Here is a 15,260-nt window from a genome sequence, read left to right on the forward strand (position 1 = left end):
CATTGAGTCCGAGCCAGTATGGTTTTCAGAGAAGTAGATCAACACTTGATCTCATTATCAAAGCAGAAGCAAATATATATTCGGAACATTTTTCTAAGAAGTGAGCACTTTCATGATATGCATTGACATAAAAAAACCTTTGATACAACTTGGCAATATGGAATTCTTCATAATTTACATAAACCTCATCTTCGGGGTTATCTCCCGAAATTTATTCAGAAATTTCTAGCTAACAGATCCTTCCAAGTCCGATTCTATTTGTCACTTTCTGGAACATATGTACAAGAAGAAGGAGTTCCCCAGGGCTCAGTGCTGAGTGCCACACTTTTTACCATCAGAATCAACTCTATAACCAAGTGTATACCTAACATAGTTGATGCATATCTGTACGCTGATGATCTTGCCTATCTGATGTTATTCACAAAATATGCAGGATTTATTGAAAGACAACTACAAGGCACCATTAAGAGAATAGTCTCTTGGGCCAAAAAAAAATGGTTACAGAATTTTTAAATCGAAAACAACTGCAGTACACTTCTGTCGTAAACGTACATTACATCCTGATCCAGACCTTCAGTTAGACTCTCATTGTATTACATTTCAACCCAGTACTAGATTTCTTGGTGTAATATTTGATAAAAAAATTAAACTTCCTAGAACATATAAAATTTATTGTACCAGATGTCTTAAGAAATTAAATATTCTCAGAGTAATCTCCTCTATGTGTTAGGGCTGGTGAGACCAACTGTTCATTAGCTTTAGTACCAAAGGTCTCTCAGGATGCTTGGGTGTTCAGGAGACCAAATTTAAATAGCACACTACTGAAGTAAGTTGTGTGGTATTTCATGGTTATCTCTTTATTATGAATTTTGCCCATATCTATTTTGATACTTCATAACACTCTTAAGGCTCTGGAATATTGAGACTGGAGATGTTCTTGAATGCCATTTTTGCACTGAGTATTACCCACAGGAATTTGGCACTTCATGAGAATCAGACCTGCTCTATCTAGATGGAGTGATGACATATGTTATCAGCAGCAACTAATGCATTCACATAAAGATAACCTATCTTGATTCATCTGGATTTATCAAGAGGTCAAGGAATTCAGAATATTTGCAGAAAGTGTAGAGATACTGTTCAAATTGCCTGTGGTGGTCTGTCTAGATCACAGATCACCCCTATAGCCCTTGCAGGCATATAATGTATGTAATAATGATCATCTGCATAGGCTAGAAATGGTGGAACTTGATCCATTAGTGGTGTAAATATTACTGCAAAGAAAAGGACTGAGAGAAAGATGGGGTTTGCCTTGTGGGATTCCTATTCAGTTGCCATTATTATTAGATGTGAAGTTAAGTAATCTCTTTGATAATCAGTTTTTGAGGAGGTGCAGTACACACAATAATCCAGAACCATTCAAGTAAGACAAGACATGATTTGGACCAAGTAAAGTGCAAATTTTATATCCAGAAATAGTGTGTAGCTCTTCATTGACAGTCCACACTTGAAGTACTGTTTGTGACAAAGAATGATGTAGTTCTATTAGATATATCATAGTGGTTCAAACTTTTGAGTAAAGATCATAAGTGCAGTGTCATTGCTAGACACTTTGAAGCATTTAAGAATGGAAAAATGATTGAAATTTTCCTGAAATCAGCAGCTGTTTTTGGATTGGGGTTTTATTTGTTACTGTTACCACTCTGTAGGTCACCCAGCTTGATAGCATATGTGCATAATGGATTACGTGATTGTAGCAATAAGTAAGCTCTTTGTTAATAAAATAAGATGCAGTTTTATTTGTCATCGAAGGTGTAGTGGCAGTTCATGGGCTTCCGTATATAGACTTAAAATTGGAGATGTGCAAAAGGCCCCCCTCCAGTGCAACTCATAGTGCACTATGATGTATGGGATCAAGCCATTTCAGTACACTTGGCCTGGCTGAAGCATATGCAGGAGACACATAGTCTAAGTAAGGTGTCTGTGCTTGTCTAAGTTTGGTGTCAAGTAGTGAATTTATTATTTTAATTAGCAGTTCATCAAAAGTTACAATCGTGATTGGGGAAGAAATATTAAGCACCTCACTCTAAGGATGCACATCAGGCAAGAAATTTTTTCTTTCCTGAAACCTAACACCTGCTTGCCCATTCCTATACAATAAGTGATAGCAGGATATTAGCATGACTAATGGATGTGCATCCCTTTCATGAAGGAGTCAATAGCTGTCTGTTGAAATCTCTCCTTTCCTGAGAGAATTGTATGCTCATTCCTAAATGCCACTGCCAGGAGGTCTTTCCACCATGGTTTCAAATGGGAAATGATTACACATATTTTTGACATCGCATTAATTATATATTAATACACACATTTATTCAGTATCGGATCAAGCTGCCTTTGTTTAGAATAACAGCAAGTATGTAGTGCAGCACGATTCTTTAAGGGCATTTTAATGCATTTTTGTCTAATTGTAAGCATGTCTAATTGTACCCAGGGGCTCACATCTGGTGAGTATGGGCTTGGCACAACCAGGGTCCTGAGCTGAATATCATCATTCTTCTCTTTCTTGGTGATTCCCTTCTACTTTTGACTCTCTCTCTCTCTCCCCACCTCTCAGGATAACTCGGGAATTTTTTTTTTGGCTGGTGCAGCATAAGCTTTAGGCTTCTTTGCACCATATATCTAATAATAATAATAATAATAACAGCCATTCTTCCAGCCAAATGTCGTGCAGCTGCAACAAAGTTGAAGGAAGAGGACTCTGTTGCCGAATAGCTCTCTTCAACGTATCCCACACATTATCAGTAGGATTGAGACCAGGTGAATGGCCATATTCTCAGAACCATTCTTGCATAATTCTGGCATGATGCACTGTTTTTTTGTCATCCATCACCTTTAGGATAAAAAATTAACAAATATAAATTAAAAAATAAATTAATAACATTGCAGGGTGCAGTAGATCTGATACAAAATTCAGGTACTCCCTGGATGACATTCAACTTTCCAACAGTATCAACGGGCAGTTCCGGACTTGGTTGAATTCAGATGTTATTTCTGCCCACTGGGTGTCCTCTTTTTCCATACAGTCCTTAGAGTATGATGACTTCATTTTTGGAGTATTGTTTTTCTCCCAAATTTACACCTTTGAGATGTGAAAGAACCTGTTTCTTTCCAGTAATTAAAAACTTTGAGAAGGATGCTTTTGAGAAACCAGTTATATTCTTTTGTTTCTTGAATTGTGACTCCTGCTAAATGTGGACCCACAATAAGACTTTTTTCAAAGTCTGAGATCACCCATTTTCCCAATTCTGGCTTCAGATTACTGCAGTCGAACAGCCTGTGCAGTCGTTATACTCAATGAGGCAACACATCACTTCACCTCAGTATCTATTTGCATTTATTCATGTTTCTTCTGTATATGACTGTCTTAATACAAAGGATTGTATTTTTTTTTGGCCAGTGTGTGTGTATATATATAATTATACTTTTGCATTGCAGACATGGCAGTGAATTCTCTCCATTTCACCTGCTAGGCATATTTTAATCAGGGGCATTGACATGAGTTAATGCACATATCATGCAGGTTTGTGTTAAGGAGCTTCTTTGTAACTGGCAGTGAAAGGTTGAAGTCATCAAGGATAATGATTATATCTTTTTATAATTGATTGTGGATGTCAATCAAGCCATCATATTCATGACAATTCTCAGAAGTAGGTAGAGGGCAGCAAACTCCAAAAACTGCTTCTAGTAGACTTCCAGAATTAGCCCCACCCAACCAACTCCCTGTTCTGTTAGCAGCAACTCTGATAATTCAGACTGGCAGTAAAGGTGGAAACTTACATTTATTCTCCGAGTCAGGTTTCAACCAAGATTATGAAGTTGTACTTTACACAGAATAGTAGATTGAATGGTTCACCAAGTTTATTTTTGAAATTTTTGATGTTTTGGAGGAAAACAGTGAATCTTGTTGATACTGAGTTTTACAACAATGATATTTCTTTCCTATATATAGTTTTGGTTTTAACAATAATCCCATTCACATGCTGGGGAAAGGCAAAATGGGTGGTCAATGGGCTCTGTTGCTAGATATTTTTACCAGATTCTGACCCATCATATACATGTTTTTGTGCATGAAGACCACAAATTGTTGATGATTTTATGTCTATTAAGGTCTCCTCTGGGGAAGATAACACTGCTAAACAATCTCAAAATTAAAATCTCAAGACATTCAAAGGATATGTGGACCTCAGTACTTAATTTTTTTCAATTCTGTTTCATAATAAAAGCATCTCCAACTCTCACTCAGTGCCAAGCATATACCGTATTTCTCCATGTATAAGACGCTCCCACGTATAAGATGCACCTTAATTTTGGGGCCCGAAATTTGAAAAAAAAATGTATTACATAAAGTTATTGAACTCAAGTATTATTCATCATAAAATTCATACAACTCCTCATCGCTGTCAAAACTCTCATCCATTAGCTTGTCCTCATCTGTATGACGAATCACTGCCTTCATATATTGCCTCGTCCTCAGTTCCATCTATGGCATTTGAAATGCCACACTTCTTAAATGACTTGACAACGATCTCAACCTTGATATTATCCCAGGATCTTTTCACCCAGGTACAAACTTCTCCTATAGTTGGTTTCTTCACTCTTCCTGCTGGTGTCAAATTGTCCCCAGAAGACTTTATCCATTGGTTCCATTCGTCTCTCATGGCAGCTTTGAAGGGTTTATGAATGCTGACATCAAGTGGTTGGAGCTGGGATGTCAAGCCTCCAGGTATGATGGCAAGTCTTGTTTTTTGCTCTGCAGCAATCTTCTTTGTGGTTTTTGTTATGTGTGCCCTGAACTGATCAAGCACCAATAGGGCAGGTTTGCGTAAGAGCCCACCTGGTCTCCTGCTCCAAACTTTATCAAACCACATCTTCATCCCATCCTGATCCATCCAACCCTTGTCATGAACGTGGACAATCACTCCTCGAGGAATGTCTTCTTTTGGCATTGTTTTGCATTTGAAAATCAGCATAGCAGGCAGCTTGGTTCCATCGGCACAATAAGCTAGAACTGTATAATGGCTCTTTTCATGTCCACTTGTCTTTACAGTTACAGTTTTCACCCCCCTTCTTATCAACAGTTCTGTTACTTGGGACATCAAATTGAAGGGGGACTTCATCCATATTTGCAATCTGTCCCAATTCATGACTGATGTGTCTTCCAACATTGAATGACAAAACGATGAAATTCAAGGACCTTCTTCTCATAGCTTTCGGGCATATTTTGGGCAAGTCTGGTGCATGTACGCATGCTTAGTCCATTCCGTTTTATGAACCTGAAGCACCAATTGTGTCCTCCTTTGAAATCAGTAACTTCTTTATCATCAGCAATTCTTCTTGCCTCATGCTGAACCATCTTTGTGGACACAGGAATTCCAATTGCCCTTTGCTCTTCAATCCATATCTTCAATTCCCTCTCTAAATCAGGCTATTTTGCTGACTTGCCTCTCATGGCCTTTTTCTTCCGTGGTGTTTTCAGTAGGGTTTCTCGGATTGTTTTCTCAGTTGGAGGAGGACCAAACTTATGTTCAGCAGCACGATTTCCATTCACTTTTGCAAACTGGATCACTTTTAACTTGAATTCAGCACTGTACGAAAATCTTTTCTGAGCCATTTCTGGGCAGAACATGGCAAAACGTAACTTAATATATCGGTAACAAGTGCGAAACAATGAGCGCGAAAAAGCGGGAAATGCAAGAAAAAAAATCTACAACCACTGTATAAGACGCACCCAGTTTTTAGACCCCAAATTTTTCGAAAATGTAGGTGGACACAGTGTTGAATCTGTTTTGTGTGAAAGAAGCACTAGCAAAGGAAAAATGACAGTAGGTGTATGTGTTATAGGCCTAATGAATCAGATGAGTATAATAAGCAATTGTGCAGAGAAATAGTGGGGGCAGTAAATCAGAGAGTCTTATAATGGGGGATTTTAATTTCCCAGATATTGATAAGAATTTGTGGGTTGGTCACTCACACACTAGCAAGGCTTTTGTGGATTTATTGGATGATTGCTTTCTACATCAGCATGTTCGGGAGGCAACTAGAGGGAGTAACAATCTTGATCTGATTATCAATAGTGATTCTTCGTGCATTAAGAATCTGCAGATAAAGGAACCACTAGGTGGCAGTGATCACAGTGTGCTGAAGTGGGATTTACTCAAAGAGGTAACTACCATCAGGGGTAAAGGGAAGGGTTTTTGCTTTCATAAAGGCAACTACAATGGTTTGAGACAGTATTTAAATTCTATACAGTGGGACCAACTGAAGATGTTACCAACAGCAAATTCAAAATGGGAAGCATTCAAAGAACTTATCTTGGAAGCTACTAGGCTTTACATACCAACTAAAAAATATTGTTCAAGATTTAGGCCTAAATGGATGTCAGATGAACTAATTAGACATATGGCAGAGAAGAAAAATGCATGGGATACATATAAATTAATGAGTGACATGGAAGCCTATGATAGATATAAGCTGGTCTGTAACCAAGTCACAAAGGAGATTAGGTAGGCAAAGGCAGGTTATGAGAAATCCTTGGCAAAGGATGCAAAGAAAAACAGAAAAGAGTTCTTTACCTATGTAAACTCTAGAAGGAAAGGGATGAATCAGATTGGTCCACTGGATATTGATGGTTCAACAGTTGAGGATCCTGCTCAGGTGGCTAACAAACTAAACGGGTATTTTGCATTTACATTCACACATGAGGAGTTATTCAGGAAGGGGAATGCCAGAGGTGAAGTAAACTCTGGCAGTGAGCTAGATGATTTTGTAATAACTGAGAGGAAAGTGGAGTAGAAATTGTTGAAGATAAACATAAAAAAGGCACCTGGGGTGGATGGGATATATCCAGTTATATTAAAGGAGGCAGCAAAGGAAGTAAGCAAACCCTTAGCCATAATTATGAGAGCTTTTTTGGACTCAGGGGAGGTACCCATAGACTGGAGATATGCAATTGTGATCCCAATTCACAAAGGAGGATCAAAAGCTGACACAAGTAATTATAGACCTGTGAGTTTAACTTCTGTTCCAAGAAAATTAATGAAGGCACTGGTTAAAGAAGCACTGCAGGATCATCTAGACAAGACTTCAGTTATAGCTTGGACACAGCATGGTTTTGTTAAGGGAAAGTCTTGCCTGACCAATTTGATTGGATACTATGATGCAGTCACAAAACAACTGGATGCAGCGAATAACTTTGATATTATATATTTGGATCTTAGAAAGGCTTTTGATACTGTTGCACATGGAAGACTGCTGCACAAATTGGAGCAGTGTGGCATTGGAGGCAAATTGCTGCTATGGATAAAGGGATGGTTGAGGGGGAGAAGACAGAGAGTGGTAATCAATGGACACTGCTCATCGTGGACTAATGTTATTAGTGGAGTCCCTCAGAGTTCAGTGTTGGGTCCATTATTTGTTTTCTGTATTTATAAATGATATTGATAATGTATATCAAGCTTAATGTCCAAGTTTGCAGACGATACAATGGTTGGCAGGGTTGTTAAGGACACTACTGATGCTATGCTGCTGCAACAGGATCTGGAAAGGTTGAGCAGATGGGCTGAGAGGTGGCAAATGAAGTTTAACATTGACAAATTTAAAGTACTACATATGGGAAACAGCAACCCCACAGCAACGTATCAACTCTGTGGTACTACACTGACAGTGGTAGAGAATGAATAGGACCCGGGGGTAATTGTGCAAGCAGATATGAAGTTCTGTGAACAGTGCAGATGGGCTGCAATAGTAGCTCATGGTGTCTTGTCAATGATATACAGGAATTTTTCTAGCAGGGATAAGGAGATGATTATTCACTTGTATAAGGCAATGGTCAGCCACACCTTGAGTACTGTAAACAGGTCTGTAGGCTTCATTTCAAGAAGGATGTAGAGCTGCTGGAACGAGTACAGAGAAGGGCAACAAGATTGGTGAATGGAACAAAGGGTTGCTCTTACGAAGGCTTAAGTTTTGCAAATTACAGTGTCTGGAGACTAGGCACCGGCGAGGTGTATAAAGTCTTGAATGGTTTGAGCATGCTCAATGCTGATGGGATTCTTCCTCTTGCTCAGAATAATCACCCGAGAGGGCATAAATTCAGATTGAGGAAAGACAGATGTAGGATAGATGTGCGAAAAGTTGCCTTTAGCCAGCAGGTAGTTGGTTGGTGGAACAGACTTCCATCCCTTGTTGTGGAAGTTGATAGCCTAAATAAATTTAAGGCTCAGCTGGACAGGTATTTCGAACGAATGGAAGGATGAAATGGGAGCGTGTTTTTTTTTTTTTTTTTTTTTTGGCTGATGCTGCATAAGCTTGCTTTCTTGCATCATATGCTTCTACTAATGCTAATGCTAAAATCATTTAATTTTCAAATTCGGTATTTTTCTTACCTTAGTAGACTTTGTACCGCATCCAGACGTTCCTTTTTAATTCTTATCTGTCATTATTAATCTTTGAAAATGTAAGAGCATTGCATTAATTATGATACAATGTTCGAGTAAACTAATGATGTCTAACACTGTATCGAGTGATGACTAGACTTCGGATAAATGCATATAACGCAAATATTACAAGCAATATACTTGATCATTTTTTTAAAATGTTGATCTCAGAACTATGTAACAAGTCACCATAGTGCAATTAAATTAGCGTGGGAGAAAATTTCACTGAGCGTGGGAAACTTTGCTATTCATTTTCAAGCTATCGACTACATCAGATGAAACGTTTTCGTTAAACATGCCAAAAATTCAATCTGTACGCTGGTAAAAGAGCATTATAGTGAGTGTGACTGTGTTAGAGTGAGATATAGGTTATAATATAAAAACAGCATTATAGCGAACCGTGTTATAAAGAGGGCCTGCTGTACAATAGAACCTGGATAAGAAATTCCCGCACAAGAAGTTTTCCCTGTACTAGGTTTGGTTTCTTAATTCCCAATTTCAGCTCCATATATTGTAATGTATTATTTTCACGCGTAAGAATTTTCCTGGGTAAAAAGCTTTCCTGCATAAAAAGTACGTGATAAAGAATACATGGTGTATTATTATAATGACGTTTTCCCACTTAATACATTTTTTAAATATTGAAAGTCTTTATTTTTATATTAAAAAAATATACAATAATACAAACATTTTGTTAATCGAACAAGATAGTGCATAGCATCATTTTAGTCTGCAGTAAACCACCGAAGTAGATGAAATGGCATCGTTTTTTACATCTCATATTGTGAATGCCTTCAAAACAAGTTGTCATGATATTGCACTACTTCCAATAAGAAACGCTTCACTACTGGAGAAGGCTAATGTTATTTATTCCTGGCAGAGGTATCCACCGAGAATCCACTGGTGAAGTGTTGCCTATTTGAGAATCCACTGTCGAAGGTAGTTCAATATCAGGACAACTCGTTGTGAAGGCATTCACAATATGAGATATAACAGAAACGATTCCATTTAACCTACTTCAGTGATTTACTACAACTAAAATGATATTACACACTAACTTGTTCAATTAGTGAATTTTCCGTAGTCAGAGGCTTTTAGTGCTAAAACCTTTTTAGTATAAAAATTTTTATATAATGGAAGTGACATATTGCAATTGTTTTCATCAATATCTATAATTGGATACGTTGACTACATTAAGCGTTAAGTTCTGATGGTTATGAACGGCTCTGAATTACTTAGTGGATTGTTGCTCTGTCTTATTGTAATTGTGACCTTTCAAGGTATGTTGAAACTCCGAAGGAGCTCATTCGGCAATGGGTTTAATGAATGTTAAGCAATTAGAAATTCTCAGTTTAAAAATGTTTCCCATGGGCAGAGTAAAATATGTAAAATATTTATAAATTCTGAAATAGTATTTAAAAATGATCTTTAACTTATGTATGTGTATCTTTTCATTTTTATTTGTGCAGTTAATATTTCATACCCTTAGGTCATTTTCCCTTCTAAGAAGTTTTCCCTCATAAGAAGTTATAAACCTCCACTCCCTTGGAAAACTTCTTATCCGAGTTCTACTGTATTTATTAAAATATACAGGGTGTCTCAAAAATACACGGCATAACTTCAGGAATGAGTTCCCCATATGTAGACAATAAAAATATTTTATATCAACATAGTTCTGGAAATGCTTGGTTTCCAATTTTTGAAGGTCTGTCTGTGACACTTAACTGTTCACATCACCTTATAGTAATTGTTCAAAATGTCCACCTTCTGCCTGAATACAGGCCTCACATCGACGTCTCATGGACTCGCGAAGATGATGCCAATTTCCTGGCATGTTTCGTATTGTCCCACAATTCAATTGCAGAGAGTTTCCACATCAGCTACCGGAGTCGAATACACCAATGACTTTAAATGGCCCCACAAGAAGAAATCTAGTGGGTTTAAATCAGGTGAGCATGGAGTCCAGGCAGTTGGTCTACCCCTACCTATCCACCGACCAGGAAACCTTCGATTCAGGTAATTGCAGGCTAGGTGGCTGAAATGTGCAGAAGCGCCATTGTACATGAAGTGTGCTTGTTGACAAATGATCAGTGGCATGTCATCCAAGAAATCAGGCATGTTGTTTTCTGGAAAGTTTCTGTATGCCTACCCTGTGAGTTTGTTTGGAAGCACATGGGGCCCAAATAACTTATCACCAAAAAACACCCACCCAGATGTTGAGGCTGAACCACTGTTGGTGATGTGATGGAAGAATTGCATGTAGGTTTTCCTCAGCCCATACATGCTGATTGTGAAAGTTTTGGATTCCAGCTCGTGTGAACTGTGCTTCATCTGTGAATATCACTAAGGCAGGAAAGTGAGGAGTTGTACCACACTGCTGCAAGAACCACTGGCAGAACATTACTCGTGCAAGATAACCTGTTGGTGACAAGGCCTGTACCCGCTGCAGATGGTAAGGATACAGTTGGTGTTCTTGCAACACTCTAAAAAATAGTCGAATGTTGAACAGCCAGTTGCATTGCTATTCTGTGTGTGCTGATTCCAGGAGTGGCATGCACAGCATCCAAAATCTCCTCCTCTACTTCAGGAGTCGTAGAGCTTGGTCATCCTCTGTCGGCAGCACAAGGTGTAAAGGTCCCATGTTTACAAAGGCGGCGACGAATACCTTCAAATGTTTTCCTGTCTGGACATCTTCGTTTTGGAAACCTTTCATGGTACAAACGACGAGCCTCCAGGGCATTGCCGTCCGCCAAACCGTACATAAAGTGCATATCCGCTTGCTCCTGATTTGAGTACATGGTCGGAACGGAAAACCACCAGATTCTGTCAGTACCTTGTGATGAAGGAAATCACCTGCAGGAGACAAGACATTTTGGTTAATAACTCGAGAACCAAGCATTTCCAGAACCATGTAGATATAAAATATTTTTATTGTCGACATACGAGGAACTCATTCCTGTAGTTATGCCGTGTATTTTTGAGACACCCTGTATAATAACATCATTACATGCATCAATGTATTTTATGTCTCCAAATTCAGAAAACTTGGAAGATTATGCTGCTACAGCCACCAACTTCATGAAAGCAATAGAAGCATTTCCAGTGTTGGCTGAAAATGATGCATATATTGAAAATGTTTTCACAACTCCCACTCTTTCAAGACTGCTGAGTTCCAAAACACCAAATAAAGTGATGTATATCATGTATTTTGGTGCAATATATTCAGGGTATATTTTTTCGTGTACATATGTACACGAAAAAAGATACCCCGAATATACTGCACCAAAATACACGATATACACGATAAAGTAGGGTATCTTTTTTCATAGTGTATATGTGTAAAGGCAAAATCAGTCTTAAAATAAACTTGAAATTCCCAATTTTATTAATTATCACACTCTTCCCAAAAAGTGTATGTGGTATTTGGGACTGAAAAGGGATGCATCTACCTAGTTACAGAGTTGTTTTGACTACCTATACTGATGTTACTAGGAGCTGAATTGTTGCTTTTCCTAGAAAAATGTAAATAACCATCCATCTAGTGCTGAAAAACCATTTCCCCCCCCTGGGCATACTCAAATATTATTTAACATCTATATGGTGAATTTCTGGATTACATTATGAGGTTTGTTTAATGTTATATCAATATATCTGTTTCATTAGTGTATCATTGAATATGTTTCAAGGACTTCTCATAATCAAGTTAATTACATTTAATTCCTTATTTCTTCTCCCACAGATCTCACTGTGATTGTGACAAAAACTTTTATGACTGTTTGAAGCGCACTCGGACTCGTATGGCTGACATTATTGGAAACTTTTATTTCAATATATTACAGGCTAACTGCATTAAAATGACATATCCTACTTTATGCATAGCAAAGAGGCAAGTTTCACTAATTCCGTTTGAAATAACATTTATTTATGTGGTAAAAACAAGATAAAATTAAAACTATGATCTATATATATCTCGTGTTTAACTGATTAGTAGTCATTTGCACTCTTGGCTCATATAAAGTCTCTCTCTCTCTCTCTCTCTCTCTCTCTGTACACCTGTCATAGCACTTTACATACATACTTTGATTCTCTAATTCTGCATACACACATCCGCATATTCCTGTGTGTGTGTGTGTGTTATTTGGTTTTTAGGAGCATTAGCAACTAAGGCCATATTGCTTCGGGGATATGCGGTGGTCATTCCCTGACCTTTCCGCATCCTCCGTATTTGGTGGTCACGGGCTCAAACCCCGGTCTAATCAAGAAGCGTGTGCTACGCATTGCTGCTCCTGCCCACCTGGCTACAGAGGCGTCATGTGTGTGTGTGTGTGTGTGTGTGTGATTTATATTATTTTATACATGTTGATATATATTCATCACTTACAAAATTATTGAAATTATTACATTCTTTATCTACATACAACCATTTTCCTTATCAACATACCTATAGTTTCCAGAACAATTACTAGCACCATGAGAAGTTAGGCTTGTGGAAACCCGTAATTCAAACTTTGAATTCTTCATTCATATACTTTTTAACTTTTTGTTATCTATTTCAGTGCTCTTACCAAGAAAGACTTCAGTTTTACAAGTTGCTGCGGCTAAGGTAAAGAAAGCCTGCACAAGAAGGCATGCAAAAGTTCGATGAAATTTACGGGTAAAAGTACTTTGCCATAACGGCATTTGTATTGTTGCTCGCTCGGTAAACAGACAGTGGGTGTTACGATCTGGAGTAAAAGTTAAATCCCATGGGAGCTTGAAATCCTCCCGAAGTGGAGGGGCATAACCTGACCTTTTCTCTTTAGAATCACTAATTGAACCATGAACAGAGTAATACTGGAAGTTCTGGCATTGTAAAAAAATGTTCGTAACACAGTTTCACTGGTAAATTTTTTTGAAGTTTGCCAGGTTTCTCGTGTGGGCTTCCTTTGCCTTTTTTTTTTTTTTTTTTATTATAAACGATTTATCCACTAGTGATTCTAAAGATAAAAGGTCAGGTTACCCCTTCCACTTCGGGAGGGTTTCAATCTCCCATGGGATTCAATTTCTACTTCTGACTGATAACACCACTCTATGTTTACTGAGCGAGCAACAATAAAAATGCTGTTACGGCAAAGTACTTTTACCAGTAAATTTCACTGAACTTTTGCGTGCTTCTCATGCAGGCTTCCTTTATCTTCGCTGTTGATGCATCTGGAAACTAGACACCTGCAATGAAATGTGCTTAAGGTGTTTAAGGCTTGAATGGATTGCATAAGCTAAATATTGATGGCATCCTTGTTCACACAACATATGCAGAGAGGGAATAAATTTAAATTGGGGGAGGAAGGTTGTAGTATATGCCAAAATTTCCTTTCAGTCAGTGGGTAGTTGATTGTTGGAACTAACTTTCATCTGATGTTTCATCAGAAGTGATTAGTTTGAATAAATTTAAAGAAGTAGACAAATTATTAGATAGGATGGATAGGTGATATGGGAAGTGGTGATTTTTTTTTGAGCTGATTATGTTTAAGCATGCTTCCTTGCATCATTTGCCATTACTAACTTTAATATACATGAGTGCATAATACACTCACACTTGTGTAGTTGTGTTTTAATTATTTATGACCTGCAGCAGTAGCAGGAGGAAACTCAAAATATCTCTTTCAGAGAAGTGTGACATTTTAAAGCAGTTTGACTTGGAAAAAGCTAAAATCAAATAGTAAGTTGAATACAGTGTTGATATCTCTACTATTCATTACATAAAAACAAATCAAAGAAATTTTTTTTCATTCATTTTGTCTCTTGAAAAAGGATTACTCAAGTAAGTGAAAACATTTAAACCGGGTGCATATGTATTAGTGAAAAACTCCCATATATGCCTACAGAAGCAATCGTGTACCACACTTAACATCCAAGAAAACTTTATGTGAGAAGGTAAAATCTTTTTATTCACAAATTTCCAAAAATATCAGTATCAAGGTTAGTTATAATTGGATTGACAAATTAAAAAAAATTTCTATGGAATTTAGAATTAGCATTAGGAGAGGCATATGAGCCGACCGGGCTAGCCGAGTGGGTAAAATACCTGCCCGGCAACCCAAAGGTCGCGGGTTCGATTCCCGCCTCGGGCTTGGATCAAAGTACTGCAAAAACCTTGGGAGGTGCAATATGGCCACAGAAGCCGATGCGCCAACAACTACCAAATCAAAAAAAAAAAAAATAAAAAAAAAAAGAGGCATATGATGCAAGAAAGCAAGCTTACAACACAGCATCAGCAAAAAAACCTTCCCATTTCACCCATCCATTCACTCTAAAAGTCTGTCCACTTCTTCCTTGAATTTATTAAGCTATCAACTTCCACTAAAGAGGGAAGTTTGTTCCAGCAATCAATTACCATCTAACTAAAGGCAAATTTCCACACATCTATTCTTAACTTCCACAACTAAGGAAAGAAGTCTGTTCCACCAACCAACTTACCCGCTGGCTAAAGGCAAACTTCAGCACATCTATCCTACATCTGTCTTTCCTCAATTTGAATTTGTGCCCTCTCAGGTGATTATTCTGAGCAAAAGGAAGAATCCCATCAGCACTGAGCATGCTCAAACCATTCAAAGCTTTATACACCTCAACCAGATCACCTTGCAGATGCCTAGTCTATAGACACTGTAATTTGCAAAATTTAAGCCTTTCTTCATAAGAGCAACCCTTTGTTCCATTCACTAATCTTGTTGCCCTTCTCTATACTTGTTCCAACAGCTCTACATCCTTCTTAAAATGAGGCCTCCA

At 37.9% G+C, this 15,260-nt stretch overlaps 1 protein-coding gene across 1 annotated transcript in view; it reads left to right on the top strand.

The window, feature by feature from the left end:
- The window catches only part of LOC150085902 (phospholipase A2-like), a 70,303-nt gene extending 57,206 nt beyond the window's left edge, over positions 1 to 13,097 (top strand). The window contains exons 4-5 of the mRNA XM_090374735.1: positions 12,235 to 12,381; positions 13,052 to 13,097. Of these exons, the coding sequence (XP_090230861.1) occupies positions 12,235 to 12,381; positions 13,052 to 13,097 (193 nt within the window). The remainder of the gene's footprint in view (positions 1 to 12,234; positions 12,382 to 13,051) is intronic.
- Positions 13,098 to 15,260: the final 2,163 nt, after the last annotated feature.

The sequence above is a fragment of the Mastigoproctus giganteus genome, chromosome 5, assembly GCF_048544385.1.
Source record: "Mastigoproctus giganteus isolate SK-2022 chromosome 5, ASM4854438v1, whole genome shotgun sequence".
Lineage (NCBI taxonomy): Eukaryota > Metazoa > Arthropoda > Arachnida > Uropygi > Thelyphonidae > Mastigoproctus > Mastigoproctus giganteus.